Source organism: Aegilops tauschii, chromosome 1 (assembly GCF_002575655.3).
Source record: "Aegilops tauschii subsp. strangulata cultivar AL8/78 chromosome 1, Aet v6.0, whole genome shotgun sequence".
In the NCBI taxonomy this organism is placed as follows: domain Eukaryota; kingdom Viridiplantae; phylum Streptophyta; class Magnoliopsida; order Poales; family Poaceae; genus Aegilops; species Aegilops tauschii.
In genome coordinates this window covers 211,019,405-211,043,765 of record NC_053035.3, presented here as the reverse complement: position 1 = coordinate 211,043,765, position 24,361 = coordinate 211,019,405, and the positions used below count along the sequence as shown (strand labels likewise).

Here is a 24,361-nt window from a genome sequence, read left to right as displayed (position 1 = left end):
GGAGTGTGCGATGGTGATCGTATCAACCTTGGAATTACCTCCAACACACATCATCACCTTGCTCTTAACTAGTCTATGTTCATTCTGCAACTCCCGTTTCGAGTTACTAATCTTAGCAACTGAACCGGTATCAAATACCTAGGGATTGCTACAAAAACTAGTAAAGTACACATCAATAACATGTATATCAAATATACCTTTGTTCATTTTGCCATCCTTCTTATCCGCCAAGTATTTGGGGCAGCTCCGCTTCCAGTGACCATTCCCTTTGCAGTAGAAGCACTCAGTTTCAGGCTTGGGTCCAGCTTTGGACTTCTTCACGTGAGTGGCAACTTTCTTGCCATTCTTCTTGAAGTTCCCTTTCTTTCCCTTGCCCTTTTACTTGAAACTAGTGGCCTTGTCAACCATCAACACTTGATGCTTTTTCTTGATTTCTACCTTCGCCGATTTCAGCATCGCGAAGAGCTTGGGAATCATTTTTGTCATCCCTTGCATATTACAGTTCATCACGAAGTTCTAGTAGCTTGGTAATGGTGAATAGAGAACTCTGTCAATCACTATCTTATCTGGAAGATTAACTCCCACTTGATTCAAGCGATTGTAGTATTCAGACACTCTGAGTACATGCTCACTGACTAAGCTATTCTCCTCCTTCTTGTAGGCAAAGTACTTGTCAGAGGTCTCATACCTCTCGACATGGGCATGAGTCTGAAATACCAATTTCAGCTCTTGGAACATCTCATATGCTCCGTGGTGTTCAAAACATTTTTGAAGTCCCGGTTCTAAGCCGTAAAGCATGGTGCACTGAACCATCAAGTAGTCATCATATCGAGCTTGACAAATGTTCATAACGTTTGCATTTGCTCCTGCAATAGGTCTGTCACCTAGCGGTGCATCAAGGACATAATTCTTCTGTGCAGCAATGAGGATAATCCTCAGATCACGGACCCAGTCCGCATCATTGCTACTATCATCTTTCAACTTGGCTGTCTCTAGGAACATATCAAAAAATAAAACAGGGGAGCTATATGCGAGCTATTGATCTACAACATAGATATGCGAATACTATCAGGACTAAGTTCATGATAAATTAAGTTCAATTAATCAAATTACTTAAAAACTCCCACTTAGATAGACATCCCTCAAGTCATCTAAATGATACGTGATCCAAATCAACTAAACCATGTCCGATCATCACGTGAGATGGAGTAGTCATCAATGGTGAACATCTCTATGTTGATCATATCTACTATATGATTCACGTTCGAACTTTCGGTCTCCAGTGTTTTGAGGCCATGTATGTACATAGGGGTGGGCGTTCGGTTTCCCCGGACCGAACGGTTCGGTTCTTCAGTGTTTTGATTTTCTCGGTTCCTAGAAAACGTGGACCGATCGGTCTATAGCAATAAACAAACCGAGCCTTCGGTGCCCCGGTCGATCGGTTCGGTACTCGGTTTTGCATCGAACAGGCCGAACAGTTGGCGGAATGTGATGGCGGGATGGGATGGCGGATGGGATAGTTGCTATACTTTTGTCTCGGCTGGGCTAGATAACAACACGTGTTATGCTCAAAGAAAAAAATACATGAGGTGAGCGAGACAACAGGCAACAACAAACAGTACCTAGGTTCACTAAAAAAAAGCTGGCGGGCGTCCTGTACATGTGACGAGAATCAGGGGACCAGCCGGCCAGCCTACGGCACTGTTTTCCACTCATCACATTAACGCGCCATCCCATCAATACAATTGATTTTTTATTTGTTGGGTGGCAACACAGAGCGTACAAATGGGAACTAATTTATGGAAGACGCACGAGACAGTTAGTGGTGGGCCTCGGTGCTTCGGTCAATTCAGTTGCCTGACTGTGCAAACCGAAATCACTGAACTAAATTCGGTTTCTCATAATCGCTAACCAAGCATAGTACCGAACTAATCGGTCTCGGTCACTTCGGCCTCGGTTCAGGTTAAATCGGTCCGGTCGTTCGGTTTTCGGGTTATATGCCCACCCCTATATGTACATGCCAGGCTCGTCAAGTTTAACCTGAGTATTCCACATGTGCAAACTGTCTTACACCCGTTGTATGTGAACGTAGAGTCTATCACACCCGATCATCACGTGGTGTCTCAACACGGCAAACTTTCGCAACGGTGCATACTCAGGGACGACACTTATACCTCAAAATTTTAGTTAAGGGATCATCTTATAATGCTACCGCCGTACTAACCAAAATAAGATGCATAAAAGATAAACATCACATGCAATCAAAATATGTGACATGATATGGCCATCATCATCTTGTGCTTTTGATCTCCATCTCCAAAGCATCATCATGATCTCCATTGTCAACGGCTCGACACCTTGATCTCCATCGTAGCGTCGTGGTCGTCTCACCAACTATTGCTTCTACAACTATCACTAACGTATAGTGATAAAGTAAAGCAATTACATGGCGTTTGCATTTCATACAATAAAAAGACAACCATAAGGCTCCTGCCGGTTGCCGGTAACTTTTACAAAACATGATCATCTCATACAACAACATATATCACATCATGTCTTGGCCATATCACATCACAACATGCCCTGCAAAAACAAGTTAGACGTCCTCTACTTTGTTGTTGCAAGTTTTACGTGGCTGCTACGGGCTTCTAGCAAAAACCGTTCTTACCTACGCATCAAAACCACAACGGTGATTTATCAAGTTTGTTGTTTTAACCTTCAACAAGGACCGGCCGCAGTCAAATTCGATTCAACTAAAGTAGGAGAAACAGACACCCGCCAGCCACCTTTATGCAAAACTAGTTGCATGTTTGTCGGTGGAACCGGTCTCATGAACGTGGTCATGTAAGGTTAGTCCAGGCCGTTTCATCCAACAATACCGCCGAATCAAAATATGACATTGGTGGTAAGCAGTATGACGATCACCGCCCACAACTCTTTGTGTTCTATTCGTACATATCATCTACGCATAGACCTGGCTCGGATACCACTGTTGGGGAACGTAGCATGCAATTTCAAAAAAATTCCTACGCTCACGCAAGATCTATCTAGGAGATGCATAGCAACGAGAGGGGGAGAGTGTGCCCACGTACCCTCGTAGACCGAAAGCAGAAGCGTTTGACAACACGGTTGATGTAGTCGAACTTCTTCTAGATCCGACCGATCAAGCACCGAACGTACGGCACCTCCGAGTTCTACACACGTTCGGCTCGATGACGTCCCTCGTCCTCTTGATCCAGCAAAGGTGTCGAGGAAGAAGATGAGTTCCGTCAGCACGACGGTGTGGTGACGGTGATGGTGAAGTAATCTGTGCAGGGCTTCGCCTAAGAACTACGAAGATATGACCGGAGGCGTAAACTGTGGAGGGGGCGCGCCGGACACGGCTAACGATTGTTGGTGTGTGTTCTAGGTGCCCCCTCCCCACGTATATATAGGTGGGAGGGGGAGGGGGGCATCCATGGGGCGCCCCAACTAGGAGGAATCCTACTTGGGGTCCTATCCCAATTCGGCCCCCCTTTCCTTATTTCACCGGAGGGGAAAAGGGAAGAGGGAAGGGAGGAAGGAAAGGGAGGGCCGAACCCCCTCTTCCTTCTCCAATTCGGCCTCCTGCCTAAAAGGGGGGGTGCCACCCCTTGTGGGCTAGTGTGCTCCCCTCTTATGGCCCATAAGGCCCATTATTCCCCCGGGGGTTCCGGTAAACCCCCCCCCCCCCAAGTAATCCGATAAATACCCAATACTGTGTGAAACACTTCCGGTGTCCGAATACTATCATCCTATATATCAATCTTTACCTCTCGACCATTTTGAGACTCCTCGTCATGTCTGTGATCTCATCCGGGACTCCGAACAACATTCGGTCACCAAATCACACAACTCATATAATACTAAATCGCCATCGAACGTTAAGCGTGCGGACCCTACGGGTTCGAGAACTATGTAGACATGACCGAGACACCTCTCCGGTCAATAACCAACAGCGGAACCTGGATGCCCATATTGGTTCCTACATATTCTACGAAGATCTTTATCGGTCGAACTGTAATGACAACATACGTTATTCCCTTTGTCATCGGTATGTTACTTGCCTGAGATTCGATCGTCGGTATCTTCATACCTAGTTCAATCTCGTTACCGGCAAGTCTCGTTACTCATTCCGTAATACATCATCCCGCAACTAACTCATTAGTCACTTTGCTTGCAAGGCTTCTTATGATGTGTATTACTGAGAGGGCCCAGAGATACCTCTCCGACACTCGGAGTGACAAAACCTAATCTCGATCTATGCCAACCCAACAAACACCTTCGAAGATACCTGTAGAGCATCTTTATAATCACCCAGTTACTTTGTGACGTTTGATAGCACACAAGGTATTCCTCCGGTATCCGGGAGTTGCATAATCTCATAGTCAAAGGAATATGTATATGACATGAAGAAAGCAATAGCAATAAAACTGAACGACCAATATGCTAAGCTAACGGATGGGTCATGTCCATCACATCATTCTCCTAATGATGTGATCCCGTTCATCAAATGACAAGTCATGTCCATGGTCCGGAAACCTTAACCATCTTTGATTAACGAGCTAGTCAAGTAGAGGCTCACTAGGGACACCGTGTTTGTCTATGTATTCACACATGTATTAAGGTTTCCGATCAATACAATTCTAGCATGAATAATAAACATTTATCATGAATAAGAAAATATAAAATAACAACTTTATTATTGCCTCTAGGGCATATTTCCTTCAATAAATACCAGGAACCAATGGCAATTGCTTCCGTTGAATTTTCCAGACCAAGGACCACACATTTTTTAACTGGTTACAGCAATAAATATTATAGCACAGCTTCTGTGCATGCTTTACAATAGCAAAGTCCAAACCCAGTAACCGCCATAACTATTTAGCTTTTGCACAAGTAAATAATGGTGCTTGGTATCCTCCGCTCCTATACCGCACGTAGGACATAGCCCACGGACTTTTATATGTTTGTTATCCAAAGTCACCTGACATGGTTGCGGTCCTAACAAAGTTGGCCAAAGGAAAATTTTAACCTTGGCACGACAGGTTAAGCTCTAGATCTTCCCACATATCGGCGAATTCCGTGAGGGTCCAACTGTATTTTCTCCTGATATTTTATGTCCATATTGGTTGTGCCACTCCGCAAAGTATGCCGATCTCACTGAGAATCTTCCGTTTCTGCACAAGTTCCATGCTACGAAGTCTGACATGTCAAATTCAGGCAACGGAATCGCAAGGATCCGCGTCACATTGACTTGCCAGAATGTTTGAGAAACCAACTCTTCATACCAATGACCCGTAACAGGTCCAATGAAATCACTTACTTTTGATACTAAATTGCCTCCACGAGCCATGATCACCTTCCTGGTAGGTGAGTTAGGGATCCATTTATCATCCCAAACATTGATCCGACTATCATCACCGATCCTCCATATATGACCTCCTTTTAATGTTTGCACCGCTGACATAATAATTTGCCATGTGAATGAGGCTCTCTTTTTGAGAGTTGCATTCAAAATATCACAATCTGGATAATATTTGACTTTGAGAACACGGGCACAAATGAAATCCGGATTATCAACTAATCCTGAAATCTCATTCCACCTTCTTTCTTTGGCACACACAACTTCCACCAGACAAACCAGTGCATTCTTCTCCGATTATCACCGTCACTCCACCAAGTGCATTCTTCTTCGATTATCACCGTCACCCCACCAATAATGTGATATAGCCTGTACAATTGATTTGAGTAGCAATTCTTTTCGTCCTACTCCCTCCATTCTAAATATAAGTCTTTGTAGAGATTCCACTATGGACTATATACGGAGCAAAATGGGTGAATCTACACTCTAAAATGCATCTATATACATCCATCTGTATGTAATTCATAATGAAATCTTACAAAGACTTATATTTAGGAACGGATGGAGTATTGAAAGTTGTCTTCCCTTTCATCCCATAATTCTTCAATCCACCAAAAAATGGAAACAGTGTGTCCTATCTAAACCAACAGTGAATGGTAAGTCTAGATAAATATCCAATAGTGCCACGGTCATTATATTCAAACTGCTGCAAATTTGTTTCTTCATCTCAACTCTAGTATTAGGGCTAAAAAACGCACTTAACTTGTCCACACTAATCTTCTGAAGAGGCACAATATGATGCAAGGATTTCTTTCAGGCACTCAACATTGTCCCTTGCCCTCTTTGTTCTACTACAATGTCGTGCCAAGCACAACTAGCAAATGAATTACTCCTTCCGTCCCAAAGTTCTTGTCTTAGATTTGTCTAGATACGGATAAATCTAGAACGTTGGGAGTACTTGACAACATAAAGCGCAAAAATTGCTGTCACTTGGGAATTCATGTGGTGGGTAGTCAACTAATCATCATTTCATGAAAGAAGTTCCAATATGCCGACTTCTGTGAAATGAATATGTGAAGTGAGGGACAAGTGGGTACGTTCGAATTGTCCAGACAAACGCCCTATTTTGGCTCCTCTCAGTTGCCAATGCACAAGATTTCAGAAATCAACATCAAACAATGAGAAGCAATCCCCGAAGCTAAGGCATGCAAACAAGATGTAGATCAAGAAAGTAATATACAAAATGCACGAGAAGTAATTGAATCGATTGGGCCAAAACTCGAAAGACAAACAGCAAGCTGCAGCAGCCCTGCAGTACCAAGGCTGTAGAGGCGAAGTGAACCTTTGGAGGCAAGCAATGTAACTATTAGTTCAACAGAGCACACCATCATTCTGAAGGAAATAGCACAGTATAGCATTTCTGCAAAACTCATGATAGCAACCTACACCGAATATCTTCTTGACATGAATAAAGACCCAACCCAGACTACAGTTCAGAGAGCAAATCCTACTCATAAGAGCACCATAGATTTGAACTGGTTGTGCAGGCAGATAACCCAAACACCCTAGTAACCACCCTTGAGATCATTGACCACATCGTAGGGAATGGGAGTGACAGTCTCAATTGTGGTACCCTCGACCATGAACCCAGGTTTAGGGCCGAGCGGCTGCCTCTTGGTGCTGATGACCTCACCGCGCGCCTTGGCTTCCGCCTTGAGCTGGTCGTTCTTCACTTTCCTCAGGCGGAACTCCTCAGCACACCTGGATGGCTGCACATGCTCAACACGGACATGGATCCTTTTCCTGATAATGCGGTTTCCAACCTGGGCAATGTAAACACGATTGTGATTGTAAATATATTAGTCTTGAACTTGACTCTACATGAAATTTTATGATACAAATTGGTATGTTCCACTAGAACACAATAAATGAAATGTAAAGCTGCACAGAAGCATAAGGATAAGTTGACAAAAAGAAATGCTTGATAGCACTATTGATTTCAAGATGCAAAGTGTTCTAGCCTATTACCATGAGCAAATCAAGATATTGAATATAGCCATATAACTTGAGGTGTATTTCAAAGAAAACAAAGGGCAAAACATATATATCTTACCACTAACAATAAAGTTAGAACTTAGCTACTTCAGAAAAGAGATAAAGTGATAGCATACAGGGCCACAGCAGAATGGATTACTATAATCTTTGTTGGCAGAAATCCTAGGAAGCTGTTTTCCTCAACAAAGCAGTACTCTTCGATATGCCATAATTGTAAATGCACTCAGCAATTTATCAGTCTCTAATCACACAACAATCAATAGAAACTAATAGAATTGTAAAGCTGGGGCAGTCCAAATTTAGTATTCCATGCAATGGAAGCAGCTAAAACCATTCGAGGGAACATGATGTGTACAACAAACACTGTGAACAACTTCAGCCTCAACCCTCCTCGCCTTATCTACCATTTGGACCCATACTGATAAAGAAAAAACATCTCGGATTACTACAACCATAATGAATCTTCAGAGCATATAAAACATGATAACGTGGTAGGACTGCAGCCGCACAAGCATTGCCCCACACTATCGCCATTAAATGCTCTGTATGCTACACCTACCAAGCAGGCAGATCTACGCATGTCAAACTTTTACAGCCCATTACAGCTACTAAATAAACAGAATCGCACTTGCAAAAGAACAATCAGTTGCACAAATCCTACAAATGGGAGTATACCACGACTGCGACATCGCTGTGGAGCAAGTACCCCAGGGACGCGTATCGACAGTGGCTGTGCCCGCACAGCCGCGAGGGAAGAAAACGGGATCGATCTATACCTGCTTGTTGATCTCAACGCCGATGGCGCGCTTGGTGACGTTCCACACGCGTCCGGTGCGGCCGTGGTAGAACTTGTGCGGCATACCCTTGTGCACGGCGCCGTTCACCTTGACGTCGACGTATTCGCCGACCTTGTAGGTGCGCAGGTAGGTGGTGAGCGGGATGTAACCCTTCTTCCGGAACGGGCGCGCGAACAGGTCGCGCGTCCGCGACCGCAGACCGTGGCCCGCCGGCATCCTGCTGCTCCTGCTTTGCTTCGCGGGGCGGCGGCGGGAGAAGGGTGGTTGGTGTGGGGGGGCTAGGGTTTGCGAGGGTTTGGAGATGGTTCTATCTTATAGCTCTGTGGTGGGGGTCCGAGTGGTGTTGGGCTGGACTTTTATGACGGAGTTTCGGCCCATTGCAGATGTAGGAGCATGAGACTTTTGGTGGAATTGATACCCCAAAAAAAATGGTGGAATTGATAGTTCTCAAAAAAATGGTGAAATTGATTATTCTCAAAACAAAAATGGTGGAATTGATTTTTTAACTCTCGGAAAAATAAAACTAGTGCTCTACTATATAAGCTTATTATGGTGCATGTTTTAGAATAACACGTGCACTTAAAATCATGGTGAAAATAGATTGAATTTAAGGTAAAGAAAAGCTTGAGCGGCTGGAAAACATTTTTCGGGTTTCTATATGACAATCCTACACTATTACTAGTAACTAGTAGAATGCACGTGTGTTGCCATGGACAGTTTAATTTTTTTTACTGGTTGCATATATAAACATAATGATCATGTTCTACTGGAAAAAAACATCTAAGGTTTATGGATATATATGATATTCCACATTACAATTAAGGTCACTAAATTTCTCAACCCATCAAACAATGGGTAAGTGCCTAAGTAAATGAATCTGAGTGAGTGGAATAAGGGAAGATCAAATGAATGAACATATGAATCGCGTACATGGCGTTCATGAGTTCTTCTCAAGTTGGAAATGGAACCGAGTAATACACACTGCATTGCCCTACGGTAAACCATGGGCCTTCTTTCTCGCTAGTGCTCAGGAGCCCCATTTGGCCATTTCTGTCGTCGTCGGACTCAAAATCACCCCTGACATCTCTCGGCTACCTTTGGGACCATGTCCACTATGTTTCACTTCAGCTTACATTACTCCTCGGGTAACATAAGTAGTAATGTTCAACCATGCAGATCAGTAAAATATAGCCAATATCTACACAACGAAATTTGTTTTGCTGAGCAACTTATATGCTTGCCTTTTCGAAACCAATTAACCAATCTGCCACATGTTGATCGACCCCTTTGGTCCATACACAAATTATAGTCGTTCTGCTCTCAAAAGGAGAATTGCACAGATAAAAGCGGTATATAATTCAGTTGGCTACAACGCGGTTAACCATCCTCAAATGTACATGTGAAAGATGATGGTGCAAAACAGAAGCATGACTGAAACATGTTGGTGCTTCTACTAACTTTGATATGACTCTAGTCTAGTGAGCTAACTTTGTTGAATTTTCAGGACAATTGTTTCTACACTAGTAGCACATGTCTTGAGGGATTTTGATACTTAATTGCACTAAGTACATAGAAAGCAGATAGTTGTTCAGCTAGAAAACCCAGAAATGACATCGCTTTGAAATAAGCTAAACAGGTGAGGTATGCTTCTTGCCGTTTTCTATTCACGCGGTTTACATTTACATGTTTTGCCTTGTATGAGATGTCACATCCCAATTTTTCCCTGAATTTAGGATGTGCATTTAGGAGCGCTGCATCCATGGTTTCATTGCATATTCGTTTTTTGAAAATCAAACATGAACAATTCTTAAACCCTAAGACAATGTAGAGTTTAATTAATGGCCATGAGGGTTTTCTTTGAATAAAAGTTTTATCAAAATGCATAAGGATAAGAAAGAAATTTTCCTAAGATAAATATTGCCCTATTTTACTTGAGTGTTCAAAGGTTTGAAAATATTTTAAATGTGGGCAATTTAAACTATAAGTAAATCATGGTTTAAAAAACATTGCAAAAGGGCCCAATAGGAAGTGGTAGAATGAGCTTGTCAAAAAACCCAAACAAAATGTTCACCCGTTCAGGAACATTCTAATTTTGAATTTAGGACAAGTGCATAGTTGAATGAAAAAACAAATTCAAAATTCATTTGAATTTACAAAGAAACTGAAAAGATAAAAGTGAAGAGTAAAAGGGGAAGGCCCAGCCAGCCGACCGAGCCTACCCCCACCCGTGTTCTCTCTCTCTCTCTGTGTTGCGCTGTACCCACGTGTCAGGGTCATCACCCATCTCCTGCAAATCGCCTGTGTCGCCCTCGATTCGACCGTACACTAATCATACACGCAAACGTGTACGATCAAGATCAGGGACTCACAGGAAGATATCACAACACAACTCTAGACACACAAAAAAATACAAGCTTCATATTACAAGCCAGGGGCCTCGAGGGCTCGAATACAAGCTCGATACACAAGCGTCAGCGGAAGCAACAATATCTGAGTACAGACATTAGTTAAACAAGGATGCCTTAAGAAGGCAAGCACAAAAACAACAACGATCGAAGAGGCAAGGCCTCCTGCCTGGGACCTCCTAACTACTCCTGGTCGTCGGCGGTCTTCAAGTAGTAGTATCCGTCGGCGGTGGCATCTGGCTCCTGGGATCCACCAACTGGTTGCAACAAACGGAAAGAAGAAAGAAGGGGGGGGAAGGGGTAGCAAAGCAATCGTGAGTACTCATCCAAAGTACTCGCAAGCATCAGATATATACTAAGTATGCATTGGTATCAAATGGAAGGGTTGTATCTGTGGACTGAACTGCAGAATGCCAGAATAGAGGGGAAGGCCTAGCCTATCGAAGACTAGCATCTTCAAGTAGCTCCAAGCATCTTGCAGCATGTAGAAGAGTAAAGAATAGCAGTTTATAATTAACAAGCATGTTGTAGCATTAACGCCCAGAGATCCTTCCTCGACTCCCTACAAGAAAGCAATCCCGGAGCCACATATCCATCTCATGTCTCAAGTATCCATTTCTAGTTATATAAGATCCGGATACAAGTCTGAACGTCCATTACCATGGACACGGTGTTCGAATATATATCTTCCCTGCAGGGGTGCACCACATTACCCAACACGCTCGATCACTCTGGCCGGACACACCTTTCTGGGGTCAATGCCCGGCCTCGGAAGATCAACACGCCGCGGCCCTACCTATGCTCAGCAGAGAGGTCCCCGCCGGTCTACATCCTAAGCACTCCGGGGTCTGGGCCCATCGCCCGTTGCACTCCGGGTCGTTGTGCGCAAGGGGATACCAGCACCACCCGTGAAGTGGATGGCACGACCCGGCCCGGCCACAATGCTGAACTGGACGTCTGACAAAGCTTCGGCTGATACTGCGACGTCGAGGCCCATAACTATTCTCGCGTGGTGGTTAGTGTGTAAAGGCCAAAGGCCAACTCAGAACAAATACCCAAACCTGTTAGTGCATTGGGGGCTCGCGGAGACGAGCAGAGACTCACGATAATGTGACCCTGTCGCCCCGTCTCATGGACTTATGGCAAGGGCCCAGGCTGCCCGGCCGTGCCACGTAGAAAACTCGCGGGGTGCTCCACGGGCCCGCCCGACTTTCACATCAACTCGCGGGTACCCCTCAGGGCCGACCCGACTTCAACAATGGTCTCAAGTAAAGTCAAGGTAACCGTGTGTCCAAACATCAAGGGGAAAACCCGAGGAATCACCCACGGAGGATTCCACTCGATGTAATCATCAAGGTGAACGTAAGAGGATCCACCCTCGAGGTTCACACTTGAGGTGTTGCACGACAGAGCCGTATCGAGAATGGTGAAAGAGGAACCACCCCCGTTGACCACGACCGAATAGCTACACTATAGAATTATCATCAGGAGTGCGTTATGAGGGATCACCCTCGACACTCGATAGTAGCTCTGCAGAGTCGAGCAACTAAAGGGGCGTGATGTGATGTGAGGTGTCAGGCTCTGGTCATCGATCACGTTGATCGACTTGTCGAAGATGAAGCAGGAGCAACAAGGACAAGGTGGGGGTCACTGATGGATCACTAACCAACCTATACTAAGCAGTTTAGGATAAGCAGGTAGGTAACAATAAGCAGGTTACAAAAGCAGGCTATGCATCAGAATAGGAGCAATCATTTATAGTAGTAAAATCTAATGCAAGCATGAGAGAATGGAATGGGCGATATCGGGATGATCAAAAGGGGGGGCTTGCCTGGAAGCTCCGCTGAAAGGGAAGAGGGGTCGTCGCCGACGTAGTCGATCACAGGGGCATTGACAGTGGTCTCGGGGTCTACCGGAGAGAAGAGGGGGAAGAAACAGTAAATATAATGCAAACAGATGCAACATAGATGCATGACGGCGGTAAAACGCAGGGCTAGGGGTGTTCTAACGCAGTGCTACACGATACCGGCGAAGGGGGTAGCATCCGGGAAAGTTTTCCCGAAGTCTGGCATTTTCGGACAGATGAAACGGAGGGGAAATGTTGCATGTTCGCTATGCTAGGGGCATGCGACACACAAACGAACCGCGTATTCGGATTCTTCTCGTCATTCTGAGCAACTTTCATGTATAAAACTTTTTCATCCGAGTTACGGTTATTTTTCTATGAATTATTAAAGTTTTAGCAATATTCTAAAATTATTATTAAATCTAAAATGGGGTTATTGCAGCAGCGTGACGTCATCATGATGTCAGCAGTCCACTAAGTTGACCAGGGTCAACTCTGACATGTGGGGGTCGTTCTGTCATAGACTCAGCTAATTAATTACATATTAGCTAGGTTAACTAAGTAATTATTTAATTAAAGCATTTTAATGAAGTTAATTATTCAATAATTAATTATATTTTTATATCTTTCTTTTAAGAAAAGTTTTTACACATTTTTTAAGAAAAGAGGCCCATGGGGCCCCGTTGTCATAGGCTCAGCGGCCTAGCGGGGCGGGTTATCGGGCGCACGGGTGCGGGCGCCCGTGCCCAAGGCCACCACGGGGCGGGGAGCAGGGTGATGCCCGGGCGGCGGCAGTCAGTGGCAGGGCGCGGCCGGGAACGGGCCCGGGTCGCCGGAGCCAGGGGTGCTGGGGCGATGGCCTGGACGAGGCCGAAGCGAGCGGGTGGCGTGGGAGGAGCGGCGCGGGGCGTCTCTGGCGTAGGTGGCAGCGGCAAAAGGGGGTTCACGGCGGCCAGAGCCAGCAGGCCAGGGGAGGCGCCCGGGACGCGGGGCTGCGCGTCTCGGCGCGGCAAGGCACGACGACTACAACGTCCGACAGGGAAGGATAGGGGAAGGGGAAGAGGGCTCACGAGGCCCTGTAGATGTGCTGAAGTGACTCGGGGAGGCGCCGAAGCTCGGGGCGGCGATGGTCGACGACGGGGACGGCGACGGCGGGATGCAGCCGCTGGGGAGGAGGACGGGGACGATCCGGCGAATTCGGGGAGGCGGTCCGGCGGCGGGTGACAGTGCAGCGTCGGGGCGGCGCGGCGCCAGATCGGGACGAGGCAGTGGTGTCCGAGGCATCGCGGCGAGGGGGGCTTTGGGAGGAGGGCGAGGCTTCTGATGAGGTGGTGCCGGCGGAAGGGCGGCGGTGCGGGCACCGGGGCGATGGCGCAGAGGACGGGATCAGGCTCGATCCCGATCCAATCGAGAGGAAGGGAGCGAGAGGAAGACGTGGGGGGAGTGCGGCGATCTGTCCACATATTTTCGGTGCGTGGGGGGATAAGGGAGAGGGAGAGGTGGGCCGGCCAGGTGGTCTGGTGGTCCAGCTGGGCCACGGCCCAGTGGGGAAAGGGCTTCTCTCTTTTACTGTTCTTTTTGTTGCCTTCTCCTTTTTCTTTTATTTACTTTTGCTGTTTGATTTAATTTTGAATTTTGAAATCGAACGTGATTGAATCATCGCGAGGTTAACAACAGTAATTGCGGTGACGTGGCATCTTTAGCATGGGATTACTGTAGCATAATTATCCGGGCGTTACATCGCCACCGACATGCACGCCCACGTTGCGCATGCCCACGATCCCCACTCTCAGCTACCGCGCATGCCCGGTCGAGCCGCCATGTCCTGCAACCCCCCCTAGAGTTCCTCCGCAAAAGCCATCTGCCACTGTTCGCTATCACCGTCGGGTTGCATCGCCTGCAACCCCCAACCACTGCCACTGACCTAGCTTAACGATGGGCAAATTCCGACGAGGCGGGTATTGTTGAACGTGACATATTTGTACATATCTCCCAATTGATCCCTCTCTTATCCCTAGCCATGCATATTTTAACTTCTAGAGATTTGGTAGGGTTATTTGGCTTATCATGCAAGACATCTCCTGTATATATTATAAATGACTCTGATGAATACAATTGAGTTGTATCTAATATCCTTTCTACATGTTATCAGTTTCCTTCATGATCTCACCGCTTCCGCCCCTAGGCCGCCACCACGCCTCCTAAGCCACCACCACTGCCTCCACCTCTACCCTTGGACGCCGCCACTTCCTTCCCAAGCCGTTGTTGCCCCTTATCTTCCACCCCTAGCCGCAGTCGCCGTCGCTTTTGTACCGTCACAAGCCACCGCCGCCCTACCCACCCCTCTCGTCATCATGGTCGTGTCACGCTCCTCCCTCTCCGATGAGAGTTCCTTCGTCGCGCCCACCTTCTCCTCCTCCCGTCTCAAGGACATACCCACCAAGGATCATGTCGCGATGGTCCTTGACCTGGACTCTCCCTCCTACAGCGGATGGCATACCTACTTCGCACTTCTATTCCGCCCTTAGTGCTGCATCGATCATGTTGATGGGAGCGTCAACGTCCGCGACATGAAGGATGATGATGAGTGGCTTGTCGTTGATACCACCATGGTCAAGTGGTTGTTCCTCACGATCTCGAGGAGCCTCTTTGATATGATGAACGTCTGTGACCCCTCCGCGCACGCCATCTGGACACGGCTGTGAGACCTCTTCCTCGACAACCAGATCCAACGTTGTGTTTTTTCTCCAAGGCGAGTTCTTCACGTGGATCAAAACAATCTCACGATCGATGAGTACCACACGCGGTTGAAGGTGCTCGCTGATGAGCCCCGTGACGTGGGCATGGTGATCGACAACTCCGTCATCCTCGCCAACCTCCTTCACGCTCTCCACCCCGACCTTGGTCATGCCATCGCCAACCTATACCTCATCACGCTGACGTTCGCCAAGGACGTCAACTATCTCTGGATGGAGGAGATGCGCCTTTGTCACACGGCTCGGCAGGCGGCTCATACGACGCTTCATGTCGGCACCACCGGTGGCCATGCCGCGCCCCCGCCGGCTCCTTGCATGCCTGCTCTATCACCGTCACCCATGCCAGATCATGGCCGCCAGCGGAAACCGGGCGTGACGAGCGGCCTCGCAACATGCGCACCGTGCCGCGCACCGTCGCTAACCCAGCCACTACGCCCGCCGCGGTGACCCAGCCTACCTAGATGACGAGGTATAACCCCTGGACCGGCGTCGCGCATGCGTACTCCATGCCAGTGCCAAGGGCCCCCACCAGGGCCTCCTCGGCCCGCGTCCGGCACCTCATCAGGCGCTCCGAACGGCACCGCCTACGCCCCCCAGCGCATGACCCTTTAGTGTACGACGGCCCCGTGGCGTTCCCTATGACGCCCCTCCAGCACCCTATGGAGCCTCCTCTTGTGGTTCCCCATTGGACCTAGCACTCCTATTCGCCCTTCTCACCGCCCCTTCCTCGAGTAACTACAACGGCGACGACAACTGGATATCGGCATGGGAGCTAGCTCCCACGTGGCTTCAAACCCCGATATCCTCTCCCATGTCTACCCCAATCCTTGCATATCTCGCATCATTGTCGGTGATAGCACCACCCTTCCCATCACCAGCACGGCGCATATGAAGGAAATATGCCCTAGAGGCAATAATAAAGTTGTTATTTTATATTTCCTTATTCAAGATAAAGGTTTATTATTCATGCTAGAATTGTATTGATCGAAAACCTTAATACATGTGTGAATACATAAACAAACACCGTGTCCCTAGTGAGCCTCTACTAGACTAGCTCGTTGATCAAAGATGGTTAAGGTTTCCTAACCATTGACATGAGTTGTCATTTGATAACGGGATCACATCATTAGGAGAATGATGTGATGGACAAGACCCATCCGTTAGCTTAGCATAATGATCGTTCAATTTTATTGCTATTGCTTTCTTCATGTCAAATACATATTCCTTCGACTGAGATTATGCAACTCCCGGAATCCGAAGGAATACCTTCTGTGCTATCAAACATCACAACGTAAATGGGTGATTACAAAGATGCTCTACATGTATCTCTGAAGGTGTTTGTTGAGTTGGCATAGATCGAGATTATGATTTGTCACTCCGAGTATCGGAGAGGTATCTCTGGGCCCTCTCAGTAATACACATCATAAGCTTGCAAGCAAACGACTAAGGAGTTAGTCACAAGGTGATGTATTAGGAATGAGTAAAGAGACTTGCCAGTAACGAGATTGAACTAGGTATTAAGATACCGACGATCGAATCTCGGGCAAGTAACATACCGATGGACAAAGGGAATTACGTATGTTGTCATAACGGCTCGACCGATAAAAATCTTCGTAGAATATGTAGGAGCCAATATGTGCATCCAGGTTCCGCTTTGGTTATTGACCGGAGAGGTGTCTTGGTCATGTCTACATATTTCTCGAACCCGTAGGGTCCGCACGCTTAACGTTCGATGACGATATAGTATTATATGAGTTATGTGATTTGGTGACCGAATGTTGTTCGGAGTCCCGGATGAGATCACGAACATGACGAGGATTCTCGAAATGGTCGAGAGGTAAAGATTGATATATAGGATGATGGTATTCGGACACCGGAAGTGTTTTGGGGGGTACCGGGTACTTATCTGGTCACCGGAAGGGGTTTCGGGCACCCCCGGCAAAAGATATGGGCCTTATGGGCCAAGAGGGGAAACGCACCAGCCACAAGGGGCTGGTGCGCCCCCCATATGGGCCGGCCTAAGGAGGAGAAGGAAAGGGGGAAGGGAAAGGAAAGTGTGGATTAGGATTCTCACTTCCTACCCTCTCTCCCCCCTCTTTCCTTCCCCCTTGGGAATACATGGCAAGGGGGGCGCGGCCAGGTCAGGAGCCCTAGGGCTGGCTGGCCACCTATGTAGTGCGCTAGGACGCCTCCCCTCCCCCTCCCACCTATATATATGTGGGAGGTGGGCGCCTAGCACACACCAGACAAAATTGCCTAGCCGTGTGCGGCGCCCCCCTCCACCGTTTACACCCCGGTCATATTTTCGTAGTGCTTAGGCGAAGCCCTGTGGAGATCACTTCCCCGTCACCGTCACCATGCCGTCATGCTGACGGAACTCATCTACTACCTCGACGTCTTGCTGGATCAAGAAGGCGAGGGACGTCACCGAGTTGAACGTGTGCAGAACGCGAAGGTGTCGTGCGTTTGGTACTTGATCGGTTAATGCGCGAAGAAGTTCGACTACATCAATAACGTTGTGAAACGGTTCCGCTTAGGGTCTACGAGGGTACGTAGAAACACCCCCCCCCCTCGTTGCTATGCATCTGCATGGATAGATCATTGCATGCCTAGAAATTTTTTTGTTTTCCATGCAACGATTCCCAACAGTGGCATCATGAGCCAGGTCTATGCGTAGATGATATGCACGAGTAGAGCACAAAGAGTTGTGGACGGTGATAGTCATACTGCTTACCACCAACGTCTTATTTTGATTCGGTGGTATTGTGGGATGAAGCGGCCCGGACCAACATTACATGTCCACGCACATGAGACCGGTTCCACCGAGAGACATGCAACTAGTTTTGCCTAAAGGTGGCTGGCGGGTGTTTGTTTCTCCTACTTTAGTTGAATCAAATTTGACTACGGCCCGTCCTTGAAGAAGGTTAAAACAACAAACTTGATGAATCACCGTTGTGGTTTTTGCCGTAGGTAAGAACGGTTCTTGCTAGAAGCCCGTAGCAGTCACGTAAAACTTGCAACAACAAAGTAGAGGATGTCTAACTTATTTTTGCAGGGCATGTTGTGATGTGATATGGTCAAGACATGATGTGATAAACATTATTATATGAGATGATCATGTTTTGTAAGTTATCGGCAACCGGCAGGAGCCTTATGGTTGTCTCTTTATTGTCTGAAATGCAAACGCCATGCAATTGCTTTACTTTATCACTATGCATTAGCGATAGTTGTAGAAGCAATAGTTGGCGAGATGACCATGACGCAATGATGGAGATCAAGGTGTCGAGCCGGTGACTATGGAGATCATGACGATGCTTTGGAGATGGAGATCAAAAGCACAAGATGATGATGGCCATATCATGTCACATATTTTGATTGCATGTGATGTTTATCTTTTATGCATCTTATTTTGCTTAGTACGGCGGTAGCATTATAAGATGATCCCTTCACTAAATTTCAAGGTAAAAGTGTTCTCCCTGAGTATGCACCGTTGCTACAGTTCGTCGTGTTGAGACACCACGTGATGATCGGGTCTGATATACTCTACGTTCACATACAACGGGTGTAAGACAGTTTTGCACATGCAGAATACTTGAGTTAAACTTGACGAGCCTAGCATGTACAAACATGGCCTCGGAACACTAGAGACCGAAAGGTCGAATGTGAATCACATAGTAGATATGATCAGCATAGAGATGTTCACCATTGATGACTACCCCATCTCACGTGATGATCGGACATGGGTTAGTTGATTTGGATCACGTTTCACTTAGATGACTTGAGGGATGTCTATTTAAGTGGGAGTTCTTAAGTAATTTGATTAATTGAACTTAATTTATCATGAACTTAATCCTGATAGTATTTGCATATCTATGTTGTAGATCAATGGCCCGTGCTACCGTTCCCCTGAAATTCGTTGCTAGAGAAAGCTAAGTTGAAAGGTGATGGTAGCAACTACACGGACTGGGTCCGTAACTTGAGGATTATCCTCATTGCTGCATAGAATAATTATGTCCTTAATGCACCATTAGGTGAAAGGCCTGCTGTAGGAGCAGATGCTGATGTTTCAAACGTCTGGCAAGCTCGATGTGATGACTACTCGATAGTTCAGTGTGCCATGCTTTACGACTTAGAACCGGGACTTCAAAGACGTTTTGAACGTCATGGAGCATATGAGATGTTCCAAGAGTTGAAGTTAATATTTCAAGAAAATGCCCGGGTTGAGAGATATAAAGTCTACAAAAATTTCTATAGCTGCAAGATGGAGGAGAACAGTTCTGTCAGTGAACACATACTCAAAATGTCTGGGTATTATAATCACTTGACTCAGCTGGGAGTTGATCTTCCAGTTGATTGTGTCATTGACAGAGTTCTTCAATCACTGCCATCAAGCCACAAAGGCTTCGTGATGAACTATAATATGCAAGGGATGAACAAAACCATTCCCGAGCTCTTTGCCAATCTTCGTTTAATCTGTAGCTCCTGTTTCGATTTACAAATATGAGCAACTAAACCAGTATCAAATACCCAGGCGCTACTATGAGCATTAGTAAGGTGCACATCAATAACATGTATATCAAATATACCTTTGTTCACTTTGCCATCCTTCTTATCCGCCAAATACTTGGGGCAGTTCTGCTTCCAATGACCAGTCCCTTTGTAGTAGAAGCACTCAGTTTCAGGCTTGGGTCCAGCTTTGGGCTTCTTCCCGGGAGTGGCAACATGCGATGCACGTCGGGAATGGTTCCAAGGTGGATGTGATCTCCGTCGGCATGCTACCTCTACATCTACCTTCAGGATTAGTTTTAGACCTGAATAATTGTTATTTGGTGCCGGCGTTGAGCATGAACATTATATCTGGATCTTGTTTAGTGCGAGATGGTTATTCATTTAAATCAGAGAATAATGGTTGTCCTATTTATATGAGTAATATATTTTATGGTCATGCACCCTTGAAGAGTGGTCTATTTTTGTCGAATCTCGATTGTAGCGATACACATATTCATAATATTGATGCCAAAAGATGCAAAGTTGATAATGATAGTGCAACATATTTGTGGCACTGACGTTTAGGTCATATTGGTGTAAAGCACATGAAGAAACTCCATGCAGATGGGCTTTTGCAATCACTTGATTATGAATCATTTGACACTTGCGAACCATGCCTCATGGGCAAGATGACTAAAACTCCGTTCTCTGGAACAATGGAGCGAACCAATGACTTATTGGAAATAATACATACCGATGTATAAGGTCCAATGAGTGTTGAGGCACACGGCGGGCATTGTTATTTTCTAACCTTCGCAGATGATTTAAGTAGATGTGGGTATATCTACTTAATGAAACACAAGTCTGAAACATTTGAAAAGTTCAAAGAATTTCAGAGTGAAGTAGAGAATCATCGTAACAAGAAAATAAAGTTTCTACGATCTGATCGCGGAGGCGAATATTTGAGTTACGAGTTTGGCCTTCATTTAAAACAATGTGGAATAGTTTCACAACTCACGCCACCTGGAACACCACGGCATAATGGTGTGTCCGAACGTCGTAACCGCACTTTATTGGATATGGTGCGTTCTATGATGTCTCTTACCGATTTACCACTATCGTTTTGGGGTTATGCATTAGAGATAGTTGCATTCACGTTAAATAGGGTGCCACCTCTTGAGCATGCGTTAGTTTTCCCCTGAAGAGGAAAGGGTGATGCAGCAAAGTAGCGTAAGCATTTCCCTCAGTTTTTGAGAACCAAGGTATCAATCCAGTAGGAGACTACACGCAAGTCACCTAGTACCTGCACAAACAATCAAGAACCTTGCAACCAACGCGATAAAGGGGTTGTCAATCCCTTCACGGCCACTTGCAAAAGTGGGATCTGGTAAACATAATAAGATAAATATTTTTGGTATTTTTGTTGTATAGATTGGAAAGTAAAGATTGCAAAATAAAATAGATAGTAAACTAGAATTGTAGATCAAAAACTTATATGATATAAAGTAGACCCGGGGCCCATAGGTTTCACTAGTGGCTTCTCTCATGATAGCATCTATTACGGTGGGTGAACAAATTACTACCGAGCAATTGATAGAAAAGCGCATAGTTATGAGAATATCTAGGCATGGTCATGAACATAGGCATCACGTCCGTGTCAAGTAGACCGAAAGGATTCTGCATCTACTACTATTACTCCACACATCAACCGCTATCCAGCATGCATCTAAAGTATTAAGTTCATAAGAACAGAGTAACGCATTAGGCAAGATGACATGATGTAGAGGGATAAACTCAAGCAATATGATATAAACCCCATCTTTTTATCCTCGATGGCAACAATACAATACATGCCTTGCTGCCCCTACTATCACTGTGAAAGGACACCGCAAGATTGAACCCAAAGCTAAGCACTTCTCCCATTCCAAGAAAGATCAATCTAGTAGGCCAAACTAAACCGATAATCCGAAGAGACTTGCAAAGATAACAAATTATGCGTATAAGAATTCAGAGAAGAACCAAATATTGTTCATAGATAATCTTGATCATAAACCCACAATTCATCGGATCTCGGCAAACACACCGCAAAAGAATATTACATCGAATTGATCTCCAAGAACATCGAGGAGAACTTTGTATTGAGAACCAAAGAGAGAGAAGAAGCCATCTAGCTAATAAGTATGGACCTGAAGGTCTGAAGTAAACTACTCACGCATCATCGGAGAGGCTATGGTGTTGATGTAGAAGCCCTCCATGATCGAATCCCCCTCCGGCAGATCGCCGGAAAAGGCCCCAAGATGGGATCTCACGGGTACAGAAGGTTGCGCGGTGGAAAAGTGGTTTCGTGGCTCTCCTGGACGTTTTTAGGGTATAAGAGTATATATAGGCGAAAGAAGTGCATCGGTGGAGCTACGAGGGGCCCACGAGGGTGGGGGGCGCGCCCTCCTGCCCGTGGCCGCCTCGTTGCGTCTCTGACTTCCACTCCAAGTCTCCTGGATTGTGTTTGTTCCAAGGAAGATCCTCGCGAAGGTTTCCTTCCGTTTGGATTCCGTTTGATATTCCTTTTCTGCGAAACACTGAAATAGGCAAAAAAACAGCAACTGGCACTGGGCCTTCGGTTAATAGGTTAGTCCCAAAAATAATATAAAAGAGCATATTAAAGCCCATTAAACATCGAAAACAGATAATATAATAGCATGGAACAATAATAAATTATAGATACGTTGGAGACGTATCAGCATCCCCAAGCTTAATTCCTGCTCGTCCTCGAGTAGGTAAATGATAAAAACAGAATTTTTGATGTGGAATGCTACCTAACATAATTTTCAATGTAATTTTCTTTATTGTGGCATGAATGTTCAGATCCGAAAGATTCAAGACAAAAGTTTAATATTGACATAAAAATAATAATACTTCAAGTATACTAACGAAGTAATTATGTCTTCTCAAAATAACATAGCCAAAGAAAGCTTATCCCTACAAAATCATATAGTTTGGCCATGCTCCATCTTCGTCACACAAAATGCTCAAATCATGCACAACCCCGATGACAAGCCAAGCAATTGTTTCATACTTTAGTATTCTCAAACCTTTTCAACTTTCACGCAATACATGAGCGCGAGCCATGGACACAACACTATAGGTGGAAAAGAATATGATGATGGAGGTTGTGTGGAGAAGACAAAAAGGAGAAAGTCTCACATCGACGCGGCTAATCAACGGGCTATGGAGATGCCCATTAATTGATGTCAATGCGAGGAGTAGGGATGCCATGCAACGGATGCACTAGAGCTATAAATGTTTGAAAGCTCAACAAAAGAAACTAGTGGGTGTGCATCCAACTTGCTTGTTCACGAAGACCTAGGGCATTTTGAGGAAGCCCATTGTTAGAATATACAAGCCAAGTTCTATAATGAAAATTCCCACTAGTAAATGAAAGTGACAAAATAAGAGACTTTCTATCATGAAGATCATGGTGCTACTTTGAAGCACAAGTGTGGAAAAAGGATAGTAACATTGTCCCTTCTCTCTTTTTCTCTCATTTTTTTTGGGCCTTCACTTTTTTTACTTGGCCTTTCTCTCCTTTTTTTATTTCCTCACACGGGACAATGCTCTAATAATGATGATAATCACACTTATATTTATTTACAACTCGATACTAGAACAAAATATGACTCTATATGAGTGCCTCCGACGGTGTACCGGGATGTGCAATGATCCAAGAGCGACATGTATAAAAAATTATGAGCGGTGGCTTTGCCACAAATACGATGTCAACTACATGATCATGCAAGGCAATATGACAATGATGAAGGGTGTCATAATAAACGGAACGGTGGAAAGTTGCATGGCAATATATCTCGGAATGGCTATGGAAATGCCATAATAGGTAGGTATGGTGGCTGTTTTGAGGAAAATATAAGGAGGCTTATGTGTGATAGAGCGTATCATATCACGGGGTTTGGATGCACCGGCGAAGTTTGCACCAACTCTCAAGGTGATAAAGAGCAATGCACAGTACCGAAGAGGCTAGCAATGATGGAAGGGTGAGAGTGCGTATAATCCATGGACTCAACATTAGTCATAAAGAACTCACATACTTATTGCAAAAATCTACAAGTCATCAAAACCAAGCACTACGCGCATGCTCCTAGGGGGATAGATTGGTAGGAAAAGACCATCGCTCGTCCCCGACCGCCACTCATAAGGAAGAAAATCAAAGAACACCTCATGCTTCAAATTTGTTACACAACGGTTACCATACGTGCATGCTACGGGACTTGCAAACCTCAACACAAGTATTTCTCAAATTAACAAATACTCAACTAGCATGACTCTAATATCACCATCTTCATATCTCAAAACAATCATCAAGTACCAAACTTCTCATAGTATTCAATGCACTCTATATGAAAGTTTTTATTATACCCATCTTGGATGCCTATCATATTAGGACTAATTTTATAGCCAAAGCAAATTACCATGCTGTTCTAAAAGACTCTCAAAATAATATAAGTGAAGCATGAGAGATCAATAATTTCTATAAAATAAAACCACCACCGTGCTCTAAAAAGGTATAAGTGAAGCACTAGAGAAAAATTATCTAGCTCAAAAGATATAAGTGAAGCACA

At 45.4% G+C, this 24,361-nt stretch overlaps 1 protein-coding gene and 1 long non-coding RNA gene across 2 annotated transcripts; both read right to left on the bottom strand.

The window, feature by feature from the left end:
* Window positions 1-6,726: 6,726 nt before the first annotated feature.
* LOC109749422 (large ribosomal subunit protein eL21z/eL21y) lies at window positions 6,727-8,535 on the bottom strand. The gene is made up of 2 exons (XM_020308389.4): window positions 8,215-8,535; window positions 6,727-7,206 (listed from the first exon to the last, which is right to left on the bottom strand). The coding sequence occupies exons 1-2, from the start codon at window positions 8,449-8,451 to the stop codon at window positions 6,949-6,951; spliced, it is 495 nt and encodes a 164-aa protein (XP_020163978.1). The 5' UTR covers window positions 8,452-8,535; the 3' UTR covers window positions 6,727-6,948.
* A 2,095-nt stretch (window positions 8,536-10,630) lies between these two features.
* On the bottom strand, window positions 10,631-13,545 carry LOC141039320 (uncharacterized). Its single transcript, XR_012200248.1, has 2 exons — window positions 12,472-13,545; window positions 10,631-10,897 (listed from the first exon to the last, which is right to left on the bottom strand). It is a non-coding gene; the product is annotated as an uncharacterized lncRNA (long non-coding RNA).
* Window positions 13,546-24,361: the final 10,816 nt, after the last annotated feature.